Raw genomic sequence first — 21,067 nt, forward strand, 5'->3', positions numbered from 1 at the left:
ATATATGAATGTATCAATAAAAATAAATATTTTTTCACATTTATTCTGCTAAACACAGTTTATGGTTCTACTTTCTTTCTTTCCACTGACTACAACAAAAGAAGAGCGACTGTTGCAGAGAAGGTTGCTATGGTAGAGGTACCGACAGCTGTCAGACTCATGCTGCACAGAACTGCATCATGCTTTTTTTTAAAGGTTAACAAGTTAACAAGTAGTTCACACTTGGTCATTAAAAGACTCAGTGAATACACATTTCAGAGGCTGTTGCATTAGTATTGTTAAGATTCCACAGCGGTTTCATGTCTGTTTTTTTTTTTGAATACCTTTGGTATAAAGAAAGATGACTCTTGATGCTGCAGCCCTAGAAAAATTGTAGTACCAGTCTGTGCCACTAGTCGAAGGTAAAAAGAAGTCGAACTTGTCTACCGTGGAATGAGAAGAAAACATTTCTAAAACGTCAAACAGTCAAAGTAACTGGAAACAACAGAATGCTTGTCCACTCAGACAGTGGACGCTTCATTAACAGCATATCAATAATAACAAGGCAAAGGTCATTAACAAAATATGGGACAACTTATTAAAATAAACACCAGGATATTGGATAGAAGCAGCCCATGTTAGTACAGTTAAAGGGTTCGGTCAGTATGCCAGTGTTCGCTTGCAAGGTGGATGGATGGATGGCGTGATGTTGGTGTCCCAGGATTCGATTGCTCAGTTTCATGTATGTTTTCAACAACCCTGTTCGGATGAGGAGACAGCGGTGCAGGTGTTAGAGTGTCCTCTTTTTTTTCTCCACTCTTCTTTGGGAATGATGGTCTCTTGAGAGTACAGAACGGTGTCAGAGATATGTTGGTGTGCATGTCTGGGAGCCTACTAAATCTGCTGCTTCATGCATGTGTTGGTCTGCTTCATCAGTACGTGTGTACTTCCTGTGTGTGCGTAGAGGTCAGTCACCTCTAGTCCTTCCCTCCCTCTCCTACATTCGGCCTTTTCTTAGCGTCCCACACTGATGTTGCAGGTCTTGCAGCTGGGGTCCTTCTTGGCGTTTACCGTCGACAGACTCATCAGCTGGTGCCCGCTGATCTCGGCCACAGTGCCCACCGCCAGGTCTAAAGGCTCCGTGTAGATCACCTCCAGGATGACGTCCTGGGCGTGGTGGAACACCAGACTGCCGGCAGCATCTTCATCCTTCTTGCAAGTGAGGAATCGGTTGTTGGTGATGTCGAGCGCAGGGAGCCTCTGCTTGCAGAAGTCGTCACCTCTGGAGCCCTTTGGCGCCAGGACCAGGATGACGTAGTGGTAGGCTGTATACATGCAGTAGAAGTCTCCAAAGTACAGGTTGGTTTCTGGGTTGAAGAGCACGTCAGCCCGAACCTCAAAGCGTTGGCGGCCGTAAGGGGAGTCCTGCGGAGGCTTGCCCGTGTTGAACTCTGTGTTGCAGCTGAAGAAGATGCCCTCCAGCTTGCCACTGATGGGTGAGCCGTGGCTGCCGCTGTTGTCTTTCACTGACGGCAGCATCCGGTTCTCCTGCGCATCCCTGCAGTTTGGAAAAGAGAGAAGAAAGTTGTCTGTGAACAAACAGCAAACATAAAAACAGGACATTAAAACAGTCATATCATGACAATGGCAATATTCTGACTTGGTGAAGTAATGAAGCCGTAGCAACAACAAGCATGGCTGAAAATTGAAAGGCCCAATCCCAAAGTCTCCCCAAAGGCCTTAGACTTAGTTGACGTCACCTGGTAAGTGCTTGAGTGCGAGAGGCTGCACTCAACCTCCATTTATACCAAATGGTTTAAATGGGAATGGCAAAGCACTTTGCTACACATCACTCTACCTTGTGGGTTTTGAACTTTTTACCTTACCTTTTAAGATATAAAAAGTAACATCAAAGTAAAAGTAGACATATACACAAACAAAAATAAGTTCAGTCACAAGTTTCATGGAAAATAGTTGTTTCAGAAGTTTCTTACTTAGGGACAGCCCTAAGCCCTTATACACTTAAGGGGAACATGCCTCAAAGTCTGTGAGTCCATAAGTTTGGACTCTTAGGTTGGGCCTAACATTGCCGCTGGAGACTTAGTTCCAACAAGGGCAGTCACTTCAAATGGTTTGGCTACAAAGATCAGATGTGCAACAAACCACAGTTGTATATAAGAAGTGCAGGAACACTATAACAACAAAACGAAGGGAATCAACAAACGAATTTCCCTGCTTCGAGCAGCAGCACTGGAGGGGAGCCAAAAATCCCGCGAGGAGAGCTCAATAGCTATTGTGAGCTCTAAACTGAAAATATTTCTAATTATTTTGTCACATCGTGAAGAATATCATTATCGAACAAACAGTTTTTGATTTTGATTTGGGAAATGCCTGAAAGCAGTGGCGTCGCTTTATCGAGTTTCATTAAAATATCATCAGCTGTGTTTGAGACACATGGGAGAAAGCTGATTAAATGAGAGAATGAATACATATCTAATTTCTGTAATGCCATTAGACTCATCCAGTGTCTCTCACACAAACCCAGTAAGACAAAAACAAAAATATTTATCATTGCGGAAACAAAAGCAGCTTTCAGAAAGATAATTAACAGATGAACATTCAAAGCGATGGATGCTTCTATGACAGCTGAATATCTTCCCCACAGAGTAAATCTGAGCTCCCGAGCTCCAGTTATGAGTTGTAATTACACTGCTTTCACTTCAGAGGTTGTCATTATAACCGCAATTGATGCTTTGTTTTGGCATTATGGAATTACTCGCCACACCCCAGGTCACGGGAGCAGAGGCCTCATCAAGTGCTAATGTCAGTACTGTTCCTCCCCACATGATGGTGCAGTTTAACAGAAGCACTTTCAGTCCACTGGAGCAGATGCAACTCAGCAAAAGGGAGAAGTCTATCTGGGTGACGTCATGCTGCACAGCTCCAACAAAAGCTGTGGCTTTAATACAGAAACTGCGTGCTTTGTTAGGCGTGCAGCGCTTCCTCCGAGGGAGAGGAGATGTGAGGAGAAAGGACGACAGCGTCACGTGAGGAGGACGAGACAGGAAGCCGGAGAAAAAAAAGCACCCACATCAAACCGGAGAAAATCCAGCGTACACAGCAACTGCACAATGCTTCAGTAAACATCTAAAACAAGCTACTCCAGAGATATTCCTTCTCTCCCCTGCCTGTCACACTCTCCTCTGACTTCAAAATCCCCCACATCCCCCAGCAACTGTCGGCTGCTGGCGCTGGTCCTTTGCATATAAAAATCACAAGGAAGAAGAAGAAATGGCTGTATTTTTTTTCTTTTTGTTGCAATCAGATGTGCAGAAAGTGTTACTGCAACAGCCAACCTATGATTCTGGTCTCGTGTACTGGATTTATGGCAGTAATCAACATGCTTTGTGCAGCTGCACCCTTCAAGCCGAATCTCCATTTTTGCCAGGCAGGTTTCTTTAGAGGGGAATACATTAGCCCAACATTAGGTGGTTCATCATCCTGAGTGCAGACGGAAAAGGTGCTGCAGTGTTACACAGAAATGTAGCGCTGAGTCCGAGGCGAGATGCATTTATTACAATCTCATGATCAATAATATATTATCAGCATCGCGGCATTGTTATCACAGAGTGTCCCTTAGCTTAAAGGTCATTTTTGCATCAGTAACGTTACAAGGCTTTAGAGGTCAGAAAGGGCATCGGATGCTGAAGGTGATTTGATTTTAATGTGACAGAGGTTCAAGAAAAATATCTATTGGTAAGATATAAAAATAGATTAAAGGTGTAATCTGTAGAATTTGGTAAAAATCTGAAGGTAGCTCCAGGGACATAGGGGGCAGCATATCACCAGAGTAGGCTAATCGGCAACGGCTGCTGCTCTTTGCTAGCTAAGGCTAGTCAATACTGTTGTGATAACGTTAGTTAATTTTTTGAATGTTTTAAACTACATTTTAGTTAATTAGCTTAATTTGTAATGAGAAAAAAAACAGAATCCCACAATCAGAAAATGTTGAATATCGGCTCTGATAATCGTCTGTAATTGGTCGATTCCTGCTATATACAGTATTTTATTGTATTTTAAAATAACGATGGTAATAGCATGCACAATAATGTCTAAATGCTAAGCTTTGTATAAAGACTATATTACCTGTAGTGCAACAGGTCAGAAAAAGAGGTCACAGTGAGTTTGCTGTTGCTGGAAATGTGTATTTTGGCAGGTGAGCCACCGTGGCAGACGTGTTTAATCAGCTCAATTATTCCAGAAAAGGCTCAGACATTAAATAGTCCAGACTCTCACTTCATCAAGCATTTTTGAACCACAGATGTTGAAAGAACAGCCACAGCCAACGACAAAAAGCTAAGCCGTTAACCACAAAATAAGGCTTGGGTCTATTTTTTTAAGTGACAAATTGAAGACAAAGTTAACCTCAGAAACTAAAAAGTCAGTGATATTTTATCGGCTCCAGTTATTTCACCGCAAATGCAATATTATTCCTGTCATACCATGAATAGAAAATTACAGTTCTGAAAACACGGAGTTAGAATTAGATTAGATTAATAACAGATCCTCAAAACTGGATGAAAAATACTGCGGCGAAAGTGATGAAGCTTCCAGTGTGATCAGAATAATACATGAGCAAAACAAAGTGCGCCCAGAAACAATTTACAAAGCAGAGAAATTGGACAGAAACACTGAAATAAAGCAACACAGACAGAAAAATAGATGAATACACAGAGGAGCAATTTCTGGACTGTGATGATATAAAAGTGGCCACGATAAATCATAAATCCAAGAATAAGATGAAAATGAAACTGACACTATAAACAATATCTCAGTAATAATAACGAGGGCGGGCAGGCGGGCGGGCGGGCAGGCGGGCAGGCGGGCGGGCTGCCTACCTGGCGTGGTCGAAGTACTCTTTATTCTGGTTCCTGTAGAAGACAGAGAAACGCAGCATGCGGCCAGCGATGACCTCCGCCTTTTCCAGCAGCTGGTTTAGATGCACTGTGGAATAATCTGGGAAACAGACACCACACATCAATGAAGTTAATGGACAAATTTCATTAGCTAAAATTCAATTATTTGATTATAAAGAACAGGAGCGACTGCGTGCTCTGGCTGGGCTGGAATAGAAACTGCTCGTGTGTGCTCATCTTCATATTCATAGCCTGCAGTGACTCAGGATTTAGACCAAAGTCATTTTCTGCTCTTTTATGCAAAGATAAAGTACCTTGAACCAAAATAGAAAGAGGGCGAGGTGAGGTGTGTTTTGACAGGTTGTTAGAGTCAAGAAAATTGAAAGCAAAGGTGAGAAAAATGCATTCAGCGAGCAGCTGTCAAAACAATATGGTCTGTTTTGGTTTTAAGGCAGTGTTGGTCCTGGTGGCAGCGAGACATAATGGATTAAATGGCAGGTAAACAATTCATCTGAGAGACGGAGAGCTTTTACAGGAGTGGAAGGTCTTAGCAAATGCATCTTTTGCTCGCTCGGGATGCGAAGGATCAATGATATCATTAGTCCTTCACCCATTTCTCTTGCCACACCTCCATCACACACACACACACACACACACACACACACACACACACACACACTCTGCCTGCTTTCCTTCCTCCCATCTCAACTGCTTCTCTTAATCCATTTCACAACTGTCCCACCCGTCTGATGAACTGATGAGGATGGCAGGAAACCATGAGGTTGGCATGGCGATAGACGAGGATTTTAAAAGGAACAATTCACGTTGAGTTTTTCGGATACATTTTTTGGGCGTTTTGAGCACCACAAGCTGAGTGCCATCTTGTTCCATTATGTTGAGAAAAGACAGACGTCTCTACGGTCGATATCTACAGAAGCCCCGAGGGGCAAGGGAGACATTTTTTGTCTGGTGCTCCTTTTTCTAAGTTCTAAAATATTTTTCATGTGTGAAACAGAGTGAAAACATGTTTTTTCCATGTGTAGAGAGGAGTTAAAAAAAAATTTCACTTGTGAGTTGTTTTTTTTTAACTCCTCTCTACACTAAAATTTTCATGTGTCGAGCCGAGTGAATTTTTTTCCATGTGTTTTACTCCTCTCAACACATGAAAAAACCTTTTTTTTTAATGTTCACCTATCAAATTTTCAAACAATATCCCAGGCTGAGGGATACCACTGATTGTCGTGCATAATTTGGGCACGTGAAGCAGTCAGTCTGATCAATGTAAACTCGTTTTCTGACATTTCTTGCCAGAAATATGCACTTTCTCATCTTCCTCTCGGCTGTGGCTGTGATTCACTATCCACTGTAGACACCCATTGATGAGAAGAGCTGATAATACCCAGAATTCCACCCGTGACACTAAGGGCAGCTTAGCGCCATGTTTGACATGTTCCTCGCCAAAAGAAACATGACAGTCATGTTACATAACTTGTTAACATGTAATAGATGCATGTTGTGTTTGGAGTGCAGAGAGAAATGAAAACTCTCCTGAATGGACATGGATGCTTTTCATCTACACTACACTCCTGCCTCTTGTGGTCAAAATGAGTATTACAGAACACTTACACACTTGAGCCTTACTTCCTCTGGAAAAAAATGTTTTCGCTGGGTTTCACACACATGAAAAAATAATATTCACCCGTGGAAAAAACATTGATTTTTTTTTTCAAGTGAAACATTTTTTTTTCAAGTGAAATTTTTCAAGTGAAAAATTTTAATGAATTTTTTTTAATGAATTTTTTTTTCAAATTAATTCTTTTTCAAATTAAATTTTTTTTTTCAAAGTGAAATTTTTTGTTTTTTAAAGTGAATTTTTTCACTCGGCTCAACACATGACAAAAAAAAAAATTCACCCGTGGAAAAAACATTTTTTCACTTGGCTCGACACATGAAATAAACTTTTTCAAAATGTTTTTCAAGTGAAAAAGTTTTTTTTCAAATGAAATTTTTTTTTCAAATGAAATTTTTTTTCAAATGAAATTTTTTTTTCAAATGAAATTTTTTTTTTCAAATGAAAATTTTTTTTCAAGTGAAATTTTTGACTCGGCTTGACACATGAAGCAAAAAAAAGCAACTTGTGAAAAAAAACATGTTTTCACTTGGCTCAACACATGAAAAAGAAATCACCTTTGAAAAAAAACATTTTCACTCAGCTCGACAGATGAAAAAAACATTTTAGAACGTAGAAAAAGGAGCACCAGATATCCGTAGATATCTCCAAAACTCACACCAAAACAAAATCTAGACTGATGGATAGCACTACAGGAGAGAAAAAATATGTATTTTTGAATCTGGGGTTAAATAACCTCACCAATTTCTCTCACTACGCCTTCTTAACTGCATCCCTCTCACAACTACCTACCCTCCAGTCTCCATGCCATCATCTCCTCCTCCTTGCCCCTCCCCCACTCTAAGCCTCTAGCCAGCAATGTTGAACCCGTTGACCTCTGCATCAGAAGATATACAGCACAGCTCCCCTCCTTCCTTTAATCCCTCTTTTTCCCCGGCACCCCCTCCTCCATCGCTCCATCCATCTTTCCCTCCACTCAGTATAAATTAGTCTGCCTTTAATATTCTCCCTCACACTGCTCCATCCTTCACTTCATTGTATTCCTCTCTCTTAACGCCCTTAACGCCGTTGTCCAGTAGTTCAGCTGGTCAAGTGCAGGCGAAGTTCAAAGGCGGCACTGATGTCACATCCTGTAAATGTATGTAGTCATCATGGCACTGTAAGCTGCACATTACTCACCGGCGGTGCAGAACTCGATGATCTCGCTCCACTCGGAGATGGCGTAGTCCCCGTCCGTCTGTTTTGATGCGGTCTGGACGGCGACAGTGTACTCTGTGCGTGGGCTCAGGAACCAGTGGCCCCGAACCGTCATGGGCAGGGGCACTGCTTTGGCCACCAGCTTGGTAGGAACATCCTGGACGGAGGGATGGAAAAAAGGAGGTGAATGATGACAGGAAGGAATGAGTCACATCCAGTACAGGGATTTACAAACACACGCTTGTATCCTCGCTCGTTTCATATAAGTTGTGGACCTCAGTTTAAACCTGTCGCTGGCCTTTTGTGTATGCATGTACAGTACAATATTATCCACCCTCAAGCCTCGGTGGGCCCGAGCAGCTCATTGATTGGACCAGGAGCCCCTGCCTAGCAACAGTCAGCCCATTAATCCACCAACACTGTAGCTGCACACCAAAATCAAAATACCGGCGTGAGGTCGCCCGTTATGACAGAGTCAAAAGAGGAGAAACACTCAGCTGCAGATCGCCCAGGAAGTGAGCGCAGGAGGAGAGGAAGGAGGCTGATGAAACAAGTCTGTAAGATCACCAAACCAGATCACTGACTACCCACTGAAGGAGCCGAAACCCTCCTGTTGCTGCTGCTGCTGGTGCAATTACTCCCAGGCAGAGAGGAAACCACTCTGAAGTTAGAGTTTTTTTCGCCTGCAGGCACTAAAAAGAAAGGTTATCTTGAGGTAAAACATTGTGTTTCATCGTTTTAGCTTTCAAACATCAAGGATCATCACACCTCCAGATGTTAACTGCGTCACAGTAACTATCTTTATCATTAATGTGATATTGGAGAATGGTTACAGCCATGAAATGATGAGTTTGTGCTTTTGTCTGTGTTCAGACATCATGTGTTTTAATATGCTGATGTGCTACGTGGTCAATTGTATGTGTTATGTTTTCATATGCAATCAACCTGCCAGGGACAGGTGTGATTATGTTATTTGACTGGTTTGTGCCTATGTGTCCTGTTTTTTGGTTGTTAATGTCATCAACCTGCTAGTTAAAAATTAGCCTGTATGGCTAAATCTGGTACATTTACATGATAGACTGGTGCTCACGTTAATTAATGCGCACTGTCCCATGTTTTAAAACAAAATAAACAAATTATAAGTTAATAAAATAAACATGCAATTCTAATTCTAATATATAAACTAAAGGCTAAAAAAAGCACGTATCACAGACTAGTATTTCTGGTGGCGACTTAATCGACAAGTCGACTAATCACACACTTCCTTACTTGGAACAACGTGGGCAGTAATGGCCTAAAGGTTGGAGAAACAAGCTTGTAACCTGAAGTTACAAGTGAACGGCTCCAGCTCCTTCCTCATTAGTCGGCCTTGATCAAGGCCCTTAACCCGGGCTGCTCCAGTGGAGCTGCTCGGTGGCCGACAGACCAGACTGTGGTGGTACTGAGCAGCTTCTAGATGTGACTGTGTAGCTGTGTGAAAATTATAAGGGGTGAAAAAGAAAAGCATTGCTCCCACTGAACCCTGCTTGAATAAATAAAGGTTAGAAAAAAATGAACAGGCTTGAAAATTGTCACCAGATCACATCAGTTTTTGTGTTTGGTTGTTTTTGTAAGAACATTAAGAGTGAAAGCTGGATTATGCTGTTTGTATTTATTGTTGTAACATGTTTGGTTGCAGAAAAAAGAGATTTTAATCTCAAGGAGACTTTAAAATGGTCGAACAAAGGAATGAATGAATTTATCTTTGTGTGCACTGGCACAGCGCCTCGTTGGTGTTATCAAGGCTCATTCCGAATTTTTCATTTTCTCACACAATGAATCACATAAACACAAAACCTCTTATTCCTGACACATTCCTTCCTTATTCATGAAACAAAGCAAATCCTGTCGAGTGAGAGCAAAACCAGAGACCTCTCGGTGACTCATCTCTCCGTAGTGTTCCCTTTCAGCGCGCTTATCCGCGCCGATTCGAGCCTCTTACCTTGTGTTTGAACTTGTTTGAGTTTTTGTTCTCCTTCTTGTTCAGGTCAATGAAGTAGTGCGTGATGCGCTCCTTGCTGCGCGGCTCCATGTCCCAGCAGATCTTGAAGGAGTCGCAGGTGATGTTGCTGATCTTGATGTTCTGAGGAACGGGGAGCTCCTCCATCTCGGAGATGCTGCCGTCCTGGGATTTACTTCCTGTGTAGTTGAGGAACAAAATATCGAATCAATGTCAAACAGAACGACAAAACAAAATGATATGGTTCTTATTCGCTGTGGGAATCCTTTGGGATCACACATCATGCTCTGCGCTGTAAAGCTTGTTTTTAAATGTGACACAGCATCAGTTTAAAATCTTTGCTCTTTTATTATCTGAAAAATATAAGACCATATCAAGTTAATGTATTAGTACGCCATTAAATCCTGTATCTATACCCAGCTTTTATTCATATATCTCCTTTTTTCTAATCATTTCTTTCTCACCGACTATAAAGCCTCCACAATACTGCAGTTTTTCTGTAATTACTCCACTGACAGCAGCCTGAGCAGCAGTATACACCCCATATCGCACACACATACACACACAAAGCACTGCCTGTGTCGCCGGCTACCATATATGTTGCCATGGAAACACATCAGCCCCTCAATACACACACACACCTATCTGCTTTCCAGAACATACGGGCCGTTAAATATTTCAAACGCTGCTGATTGAATCTCCGCTATTCCCGGCAGAGATGGATCCATTTATGATCAGCAGAGAGGGAAAAAGAAACACTCAGCTACCACACTGCAGGAAGTACACACGGTCCTGCAAGAGTAACACTCAAAAATGCACCAGTTTGAGTTGGCTCAACTTGGATTATTTCATTCCAAGCATATTTAGATTAAACAAATACGGCATTGCAACATTTTCCATCAAATAAGCTGATAAATCCAACATTTCCCTGACTGCATCAGTCAGCTCCCTGCGACACAACATGTAGTAGAAGGCGTTGCGACCCGAAGTGCACGCCGAGGCCAGTGCAAAATGTCAAAACATGCTTGAATGAGACCTTTGTAGAATAAGGATGAATATAGACTTCGCGTCACACGCGGGTAGACGCCCACTTGGCGTGGCAACAATGAGTTTTCTGTGCACGCTCTGGCGCTCCAAACACGAGAGTGAGTAAAATGCAAGAATGCCGAATTTGGGAGTAACGCACACAACACGACTGGACTCTATAGAGAGGAAACAATGGCGGGAGCAGCGGAGCATGGAACAAGCATCTCCGCTCATCAGCTGAGAGAGGGCGACATAAAAGAGCAATCCCATAATTGGGCTGTGTGCTCTCTCCTGTCTCGCCTCCACACAGCTCTCCAACAGTGGAGTGTTTGTAGATCGAATCGTTTTAGGAAGCAGATGATAATTGCTACATCCACTGTTTATCTTGCCCTTGAGAGATGAAAACACCTGGAAGCAGGCTTGCAGCCGTGCCTCTTTATTCCAATCTCGACTCATCATCCTGAAAGAGACAAATGTTCATTCTTTAACCCACCAGATTGGACCAGACCTGACCGGACCCCCCACTTACTTCTGTCCTAATCACTACTTCCTAATCACAACCAGCTGATTACCACAACTAATCATCTTTAACCTAAACACAAAGACCCCCTGTTGTTACATGCTTGGACCACGCTGCTGCTCATGAATGAAACTGGGGCTGCAACTCACAATTAGTTGTTTGGTCTATAAAATGTCAGAAAATGTTGATAGTGTTTCAGGAAGCCCAACATGATGTCCTCAGATGACTTGTTTTGTTCGTAACCCCAAGATATTCAGTTTGCTGTCACAGACGAGTACAGAAACCAGAACACATTCACACTGAAGAAGCTTGAATCAAGGAATTTTAGCTTTTATTTTCTTAAACAAATACTCAAATCTAATAATCAGTTAGCAAAATAGTTGATGATTAACTTAGTAGTTGTAAATGAAACTAAATCTACCTCATGCACTTGTGAATAGAGTGTGGAAAGATGACTTTCCAGTGATGAGCAGACAGATCTTTGGAAATGTCTTTTATAAATCATCACACTGAGGTTACGACCTCACCCGCCTGTTTGTTTCCTGGTTGGTTTGTTTGCAGGATTACACAGAAATTACTCAAACGGATTTCCACGAAACAGAATTAACCACAATTGATCCAAATTAAAGAGAATTATCCACAACTTGCTGGCTCTAAAAATGGATCCATGATACTTGGACGGAGGACGGTTCCCTGCCCAGAATAGATCGCATTAACTTTTTATTGTGGATCAGGGTGACGGGATTGATCCAGGATTTTTTTTTCTCACTTTCTTTAACATTGCATACGTATATGTAAACATATGTAATCAGGCATATTTAGGTGGCTGTTGGCATCTATGAATAAGTGGACTGCTGAGCCTTGGCGGAGGTATGCACTCTACTGATTTTAATTCTAGTTTGAACATAGGATTAATCTTGACTTCCTGTTTATAGCTTAAACTAGATTTTAGAGGCACTGGGGGTAGATTCAACAGGCCGGCCGTTACATCCGCAGCCTGACGGCACAATACTCATCCTGGTCCACATTTAGAGCCCATCTCATTATACTTAAACCCCCCTGAGCTGATAAGTTTGGCTCAGACTGAGAGGGTCAACACTGGACATGACGGAGCAGACCCCTGTCAGAACACGCTCCCTCAGGTCGGCGCGGACCAGACAGTGATGTCAGCACTGTAACGATCCACCTGAGACTTTTCGCTGCTGACCTTTACCAACAGCAAGACAAAGACAAGGCCTTTTGTCTTTCCCTGACATCTGCGTCAGGGAAAAGATTAAATAAACCCAAAACAAGTGAAGTATTGCCAAGTAGTTCCTTTCCAAGTTTCCGAAATGCCTGAGTAAAACTTTCATATAAAAAACTCTGAGTGATCCGGACATTGTTTTATAGTTTATAGGAACTATTACCACTACTAGGTGTCTTGTGAATCTTTTCATGATTTGTGTATGTCATACACTACATACCATACTGACATTTCAACAATGTCCATCCTATCACATTCACATTACATGTTTATGACCTGAGGCAGAAAGCAGGATGTCACGCACGAGAGGGTTGTCAAGCTGTGTCTCCAAATTTGTAAGTTGGAAATCACCGGATATTTTGAAGGGGACCCGGGACAACAAAAACATATTTTTTTGAAGAGAGGTTGGGATATATCCAGCAGTGTGTTTGTCGACAAAATCCTGTTCTTTTTAATGATAATTCAGGTTATCTCCAACCAGGTTTGTGGAGACAAAAACAGATACAAAACATAATCTTTTCCAGAGACGTCTTGCCAACATGTATTCCTCCGATTGTGTTGGGAACCAGGCGGCTATTTTGTGTTGATTCAAGATCTTAAGCTTTCAGGTTGGTCATTCTCCGGCAGATTCTCACTACCTCAGGTTACCATCAGAGTATGACTGTAAACATTGACTGAAACCAAACACAGAAGATGAAAAACCTGCTATCTCAGTTGCCGTTTGGTGCCTGAAGCAGAGCAAGTTCCTTGTTCTCGGCTCTATAAATATTAATGTCAACACTGATGTTTTGCTAAAAACTCCAGGAGCAGACCCCGTGCAGGGCTTTGCCCTCCCAGCTCCTTGTGACTCCACAATGCTGATTTAGCTCCTGTTTACTCTCCTAATTAACCTGCAAATGGAGGCATTACACAGACAAAGTGACTCTCTTCAAATGAAGTCAGATATCGCCTACACAGTTAAACTCTGGAGACCATGCAGTCGAACCAAAAGAGATGTTATCAGGGAAGAGAAGCACTGAAGGCTGCTGCAGTTGACTGGGCAGAAATCAAAGGAAATGCTCGTGAGACGGACAGAAACGTACAGAACAGTCGTTAAACTTCAAAGAATTAAAACAGCGCTGTGGAGGCTGTCATCCAAATGAAACAGAATTTACCACAACACGCTGGCTTTAAACATGAACCTGAATACACTGTGGATATAACGTGTAGCAGGGAGCTCTGCCTGCAGGTAAATACTCCTGTTTTGTGCGAGCCAGTCTTAAGCTGTGCTCTGAATCCTCAGGGACTCTGAGAGCACAGGATGAAAGATGGAAGAGCCGGAGCCAAGCAGGATGAAGGTCAGGCGGTAAGGGAGAGACTAAAACACTCCTGCAATCTCACACGGGAGGCCCAAACCCTCAGTTCTGACTTAAATTTATGCTACGACCGTACCTTGGCTCTCTCTCTCTCTCGCTTCGATGTACTCGCACAGAGGTTGCTGCTGTAGCTAATATTAATTTTGTCGAGTCATAATTTCTCGTCTTACTATTTATTGCACTGTGCGTGCTTTGCAGGAGGCGGAGGGTGGAGGATTTCTGCCTCATCATTCCATAATTCATCTGTAACTATATTTTATCTGTGTAACACAACGGTAATCTAACTGTGCAATACTTCATAACGTTATCATCTCCGTGCAATATTTCAGCTCACCTATTCACTTCACGATATTACAATCGGCCATTTTTTTCCCCATTTGTTTGTGTAATATCAAACCTAGGAATGAGACCGAGGCGACCGGAGACCAGACGGAGTAAACTAACTGACTGGCTCTTATGGTTACCACGGTGTAGAAAACTCACAGCTTCAGTTCAGTACAGTTTATACGCCTTACATCAGAGTTTACAAAAGTCAAAATATAAGCACACATAATCATATTAAGCATGAAGTTGTAATTATCTTCTTGTAATCTCTCTAGAGTTTGATGTTTCTGTTCTAAAAGGAGCAGCTGTAATGTACCTAACATCCCCCTCAGGGATCATTAAAGTCTTTCTGATTCTGATTCTGATCAGGATCAGTCAAAACCAGTCGTTTTTTTGAGCTCTTGCTTGGAGCAAAGATTTCTCATGCTCATGCACAGGGGCTTCAAAATGACACAGGAGCGTTTACAGTTATGTTTCAACAAAGCACCAAAACACTGGACAGAACAGAAACATCTGCATTATAGCAAAGGATGGAAAGCTGATCTACTAAACCCTATTAAATGGACCTTATTGGGTATTGCCCTTTTACTCAGCATGCAGTCAAATGCCACAGAGTGGAATAGCGATAGATGCAGAAGGATCAATAGAAATCTTGTTAACATGCATACGTAGGGCCAGCCTAATGGCTCTCTGTGGTAGGATTTGTTCCAGTCACACCTGGCTTGATACTGGGAATTACCTGTTAGCACGCTTTACCATTGAGAGGAAAGTTATTTGATTTCAATTCAGGCCATCTACATAATGCTCACGCACTCCTTCAGTGGTGGTTGGTGATAAATGTGTCTCCGTCTGAAGGTCCACGCTTCTCGGCAACTTTCAGTCAAGGTTGCTGTCTAAAAATCAATTTTTCCAAGTGCTGTTGGCAGGTGTGCTACAGTAGGAAGAGAGATTTGGCAGATGATAGTAGCAGCGATTGTCTGTGACTGCACAAGTGGGCACTCGGTTCAGACAGACGAGCCTCCTACTGTTTAAGTTGCAGCGTTCGGTCTAAAATTGAACCGCAGACGTGAGCTGTGCAGCAGACGCTCGCTAGGCATCGATGTTTGCAGGCCTTTGAAAATCACGCCTTTGGTTCCCCTCAATGCACAGGCTAGACTGAGATGAAAAGCATAAACAATGCCCCCGTTCATCGGTCAGTGTCCCACCTTTTGCTCATCAATACTCCCCGGAGCAGCAAACAAAGACCCGGTAGAGGCATTTTAATAACACGAGCTTCAGCGGTGCAGAGGACTCTCCAGGGTTCAGAATCGACCCGTCCCTATTCTTACAAATTAATTAAATGCAGGAAACCTTTAGGGAGGGCACAGCTGTTTTTCTTAACTTGTCCAAAACCAGAATGAGTCATCAGTTCTCATTTGCATTGCATTTGAATTCCCAAACAACACGCTGCTGTGAACTCCTTCAACTTTGTTTTCTTAGCAACTCTTACATTTCTGCATAAAAGGGTTGCTGAAAAGCACACACCGGGGAAATTAGCATGAGTCGGACTTTCAGGGGTCAGACTGGGCTGCAATCACTTTCAAAGAAAATGTTCTCGACTCCATGTAACAACAGCGAAGTCGATTGCATGTGAATATTTTATGCAGCTGATAAGTGGCTGCATAACATTGTGTACCTGAAACTCTTGCCAGCACAGTCATGGCACACAACTGCTCACGCTGAACATTGGCCAAACTAAAATGCCATCTTAGTCAGACGATGCTGTACGCCATAAGGCCGGCTCACTAATGCACCATGTTGGAACATATTGGATGAGCTCTTTATTCGTTGTCCACCTGTTATCAATACCTTTCTATACAAGACTAGAGCCTACAGACGCGATCACAGATTGGTGACTGTACTTCGCCCATTGTTCTGATGGCCCATTAGTCTGTAGGCCCAATACTCTGAAAAATAGACCTGCACAGTGTCTGTCTGATTAACTAGTGTTTGTGCCTGGTTAGGGTAAAGGTTAGGTGGTTGGTTCGCTAACCGAGATGGGTCAGGGTTAGAAGGAAATGTCAGTGTCTGAGCCAATCAGGGACAGAGTAGGGACGGGTCTTTGCAGAATATGGGTGGGAAAAGAGTAATGCAGGGAATCAGAATAATAGGCCATTGAAACAACACAATGGCACTGACGACACTGCGGTACTTGAGCATGCCAACATGCTCACAATCTCAATTTTTTGCTGCTGTTTAGTAGGTAGTGATTACCATGTTCATCGTCTATCTTTAGCATTTTAGCATACTACCATTCGCTCAAAAGACAGCCAACGCTGATGGTAATGACGAAAACCAAAGAGTTGCAAAATGCCTGATGATAGACCTAGATTAAAAGTGAATGCATCTCCAGTGATGTTACAATTCATCCTCAGGGGAACATGGATGTACCAAATTCAATTCAATTGTAGTGTGGACATTTCACAAAACCTCCACAAATGTCAACCAGATGGTTGTGAAAGTCAGGTCATCATCAAAATCAGTAGACTTTATCCTCTTGGGGCCATCAATATCTATAACAACGTTCATGGAAATCCATCCAACCTGCTAATGAAGCCACTTCTAATTGAGATTATGTCTGATAAAACGCTGCAAATGGCTGGTGAAGAGGCCGAGGCGAAAAAATGAGGAGAAACTTCACTAAACAGGTGAATTCCTGGGCACCACAGTGACTCAGGGGGCTTTCCCTTTTTATTTTCTGTTTCTCTTCTCATGCACTGATTGGCTTAGCAGCAAAGCCAATCGGTGCGATTCCTTCCTCACATTCAACATACTCAACTGACCGAAAAGCCCCCCGACATGGGCTGACTGGTGCCAGCAGTGCGAGCCACACCCTAAAAACTACAACATAGAGCAACAATGCTGGCGAGGACGTGCAGAACATTTGTGACAGCCGGATCAAAAAACAAAACAAAACAGCCCCTGCACAATCGTTTCTCCCACGACTTATTTCAACATGCAAAACTTCTTCTCGTGGTGTTTCTCCGGCTCCACTGTGGTTCTGAAGGGATTGAGAACTAAGCCTTTTGTTCGAGTGCTGCATTTGCAATTGAGGAAACAATGCCATTGTAGACTGGTAATTGGCAGGCACGACACTGAGGGAGCTTTTCTTCAAGTTGACACAGTTGCTGGTGACATTACAGTTGACTTCTTCCCCATCGACCTGTCTGTCTTTCTGTCCGTCCACCGTGGACACGCACACGTACACGGGCTGCCAGACTGAGTGTGTCACAGCTCGAGCCGCAGTATTTCAGGCCAGGAGGTTTCAGACAGTGCATGCACGGCACTCAGTTGCATAAATGGCAGCCATCCATCATGTCAACTTAATTATGTCAGCGGCCACGGCACAAAGGCCTCGCAGGACATGAAGTGTGTATTTCATTACCCCCCATAAATACGCATTTACGCTGGATATAAAATCAAAATGGTGGTTCGAGTCAGCCCTGCAGAGGTTATCCGTGTCCACAGGCGACAGAGACGTCTTATTCACATGAGCCAGTGAACTCGTCGCTCTTAGCATGTCTTCAACCATGTTACAACCCCGTCACTAAACTGAACCGTTAAGGCTGTAACCCCCCACTCTAACACAGAAACAACTTGTATCCCACTCTTCTCTTTGTGCATTGAGATGCTCAAACAGTCCTCAGTGTGTGTGTGTGTGAGGGAGTGGGAGCGCTTTCCCACAGACAGAAGGCCTACTGAGGCCGCATGCATTCCCATTTGCTGGGTCAGCAGAGGCACATAAGCCTCTCATGCTGGCAATTAAATATTAATGGACTTGGGAGATAAATTTAGAAAGCTACGTGGTAGAGAAATGAATACGGTACGCGGAAAAACTTGCGTATTGACCAGATAATGAAACAGCTAATTTCCAAGATAAGCTACGCAGCCTTGTGCACGGGGTGTGGCAGAGAGAGTGTTAACTAGATGATATTTCTGGAGGTGCTATAACAAAAGTTAAAGCAGTCACCGTGCGGGGATGACACTTAAAGTTGTGTTTCAAGTAAACCACCCAAATTATCTAAACCAACAATTCGCCAAACCACTCCGCTGTTTGACAACCACCAATTTTTCTGCCCCACGCTCCACAGAAGGAGACATTTCTGAGGGTATTGCTCCATAAACACAGAGTATGTGGGTGTCTCAAGGACACAGAGACACTATTTACGCTGGGTAATCTTCTTGTTAAATAGGGAAGTAGCTCTCGTGCTGCAAAAACCAGGCTTATCAAATAAATAAATTTAAAAAAGAGAGAAGCTCTCCAGTAAACCTGCAGCACAGGAGGCTGGCACAGGATCCATTAGAGACGTTCCAGGCCAAGCATATATACCATTATTAAAATTACAGCTTCAGAATCAGGCCAGCAAAGCACTAAGAGGATATAAACTGTGTCCTGCTGTATTACATTATGAGGAGGAGTTCTGGCTGGCAGAGGAGAAAATGAGGCGGTGTGGCACAATGACTGCACTGTGATCAGATGCAGGAGGCTGGATAAGACACACCATTGACCTCGGGAGGGCTCTGAAAACAGGCCAATCCAAACACAGAACAAGAAAATCTGCCGTAGTAGAGGAGGAAAATGAATTGAGGTGAGCTCCCATTTCATTTCCACGGCTGCAAATTAAGCTGCAGTCTTGATTAAAACGAGATCTGGCCTCAGATGTGGAATCAATTTGGTGTAATTGCACTGATGGGTGTGCGGGGCTGCGCCGCCTGTGTGCACACACGTGGGTGCAGCCATGTTTGAGCCTCTCAGTCTCTCCTGATGATGACTTGCTTTTTCCCCCCCCCCTCTCCCCACCATTAAATTCGCATCAGAGTGAAGCCTGGAAAAAAAAAAACCTGCTTATCCATTTGAATATTATAAAACAAGCATCTAATCTGTGATTGAATGTGTAAGAACTCTTTGTTTGATGAAAAAAATAGGCAGGAAACTTTTTTTCCAAGCTGGATGACTTGATGAATTAAAAATTAAAACGCACGGGGAGAGTTTTGCACGAGTTGAGGAGGGGATATAAGATTAAAAACTGAGTCATTTACAGTATTAAAAATATATAGGATGTCATGCAACGTGCACAAATACATTGATTGAGGCGGCTCCACACAGAATGAGACAAGAGGCAGCGGTTGTAGGTGGGGTGGCTGCCGGTCTCTGTCCACGTCTGTGGTGCTGAAATAAAGCATCACTTCACATCATTTCCTCTCATGTGCACGATCACCGTGCATGAATATACATTGATGTAAAGCAGAGAGCCCTCTCTTATGAATGGACAAAACCTCGGGACGCTCAGCTATTCCACACACGCACAAGCGCACCATCCATCCATCCATCCCTGCATCCATCCAAGCAGGGAACCGGCAGAGCGACCGGCCCCTACACTCCCTTCAAACGCACAATAAGGGTTCAGCAGCATGCAGCTCAAACCAAAGACAAAACAGAGTGTTTGGCGCGGCGTTGCAGCGGCCCGATGCACCGACATTTTTGCGCAAACGTGCCAGTGGAAAAATCTCTCCTTACCATCTCGTTCGCATAACTGTATGGCGTCCAAGCTCAGGTCCTTGATCATCCCCTCGCAGGGACTTAATGGGCTGGTGATGTTGTGCGCCAAACCTGGTACCTCCATCTCTGCAGAGTGGATCTGGATGATGCGTCTTGTGGGTGAATCGCTCGTTGAACAGATCTCGTCCACGGGGCTGGCGCGACAGCTAGGCTTTCCTTTCACGGTCGGGAAAAGAAAGAGAAAGAGAAGGACCGGTTTCCAGTCAGTCAGTCTGTCAGTCCCCTGCTCAGCTCTCCTCTCCTCTGTCTCCTCTCCTGGGTGGTGCGGCTAGTGGCGCGTCAGCGGAATCGTCACAAGCCGCCAGTTGGGGTTTTTGCAACGCGAGGCATAGCAGCTTCTGCTGGAGATGCGTTCAAATGCAACAACCTCAGAAGATATCTAATGTGCGCGCTTATCTTATTCCAACCTGCTCCCTCCAGAGCCACAAGTGTGTGTGCGTACGCGCGTCTCTCTCTCTCTGTGTTATTGTGTGTGTGTGCCCTGTAGGTTACTCCGCCGCGGGACAGATGAGCATGAATACTTCAGAGGATTAATGCAGAGAAAATTCAATGCGCTCTTATGCAACCAGATTAGCTCGGTAGTCTTCCCCCCTCCTCCGGTTCAGGTCTCAATCCAAACCGTCCACACACTGCCGGTTTTCTGCGCTATTTCACGGTCAACGTCATCCAACCGAGGGTCTCTCACATGTCCTTATTTGGCGAGGTGTAGCCCTCTCTGGCAGGAGCGCAGGTGCAAGTGGGCCACACAGTAATGAGCTGGGGAGGACGACTCTGACATAATGAATGAAAAACATCTGCTGTTCCATCTTCTGGGCGATCCGTCATGCATTGTAATGAAATGGGTGCCAGAGAGCCACCATACTTCATGCTGGGCTGCTGGGTGTGCGTTTTCTAATTATCTCCCCCGGACTACACCCTCTTTATCAGTGGCTCCCAGGGGCAGGAGTGCCAAGGCATGAAAGGTCAAGTGCACGGGTAAATTGTGACTTAGCACACACACACACAAACACACACACACACACACACACACACACACTGAAAGACGCCTCTTATAACACCATCATGCAGTCACTTTCATTCTTATATTTCCCAAAGCAGTGCTGTCTCCTCTTCACCCTCCATAAGGGATCATCAGAGTGAAGCCATGTCACTTTGTATTTGTTTTGGTCCCTCTCAGTGTTATGCAAGGCACCCTGAGGAGAACAGACAGACAGTTCATATATCTATTCAGCAGGCAATGAATTCTGCATCTGGGCCTATGGGACCCCTGAGTCATGCA

General features: G+C 43.6%; 1 protein-coding gene across 1 annotated transcript; it reads right to left on the reverse strand.

The window, feature by feature from the left end:
• Nucleotides 1-196: 196 nt before the first annotated feature.
• Nucleotides 197-20,604, reverse strand: phyhiplb (phytanoyl-CoA 2-hydroxylase interacting protein-like b). Its single transcript, XM_084376578.1, has 5 exons — nt 19,747-20,604; nt 9,704-9,900; nt 7,705-7,879; nt 4,878-4,995; nt 197-1,537 (listed from the first exon to the last, which is right to left on the reverse strand). The coding sequence occupies exons 1-5, from the start codon at nt 19,850-19,852 to the stop codon at nt 994-996; spliced, it is 1,140 nt and encodes a 379-aa protein (XP_084232704.1). The 5' UTR covers nt 19,853-20,604; the 3' UTR covers nt 197-993.
• Between the last annotated feature and the right edge of the window lie 463 nt (nt 20,605-21,067).

The sequence above is a fragment of the Pagrus pagrus genome (genome assembly GCF_965226575.1).
Source record: "Pagrus pagrus genome assembly, chromosome: 15".
Classification (NCBI taxonomy): Eukaryota; Metazoa; Chordata; class Actinopteri; order Spariformes; family Sparidae; genus Pagrus; species Pagrus pagrus.

Bases quoted from the DNA above. Each gene is read 5' to 3' on its own strand.
- phyhiplb (XM_084376578.1), bottom strand. From the start codon at position 19,852: ATGGAGGTACCAGGTTTGGCGCACAACATCACCAGCCCATTAAGTCCC. The intron at 4,996-7,704 runs GTGAGTAATGTG...TCTGTTTCCCAG, and splicing joins CATCGAGTTCTGCACCGCCG to ATTATTCCACAGTGCATCTA. The intron at 1,538-4,877 runs GTAGGCAGCCCG...TCCAAACTGCAG, and splicing joins GAGTACTTCGACCACGCCAG to GGATGCGCAGGAGAACCGGA.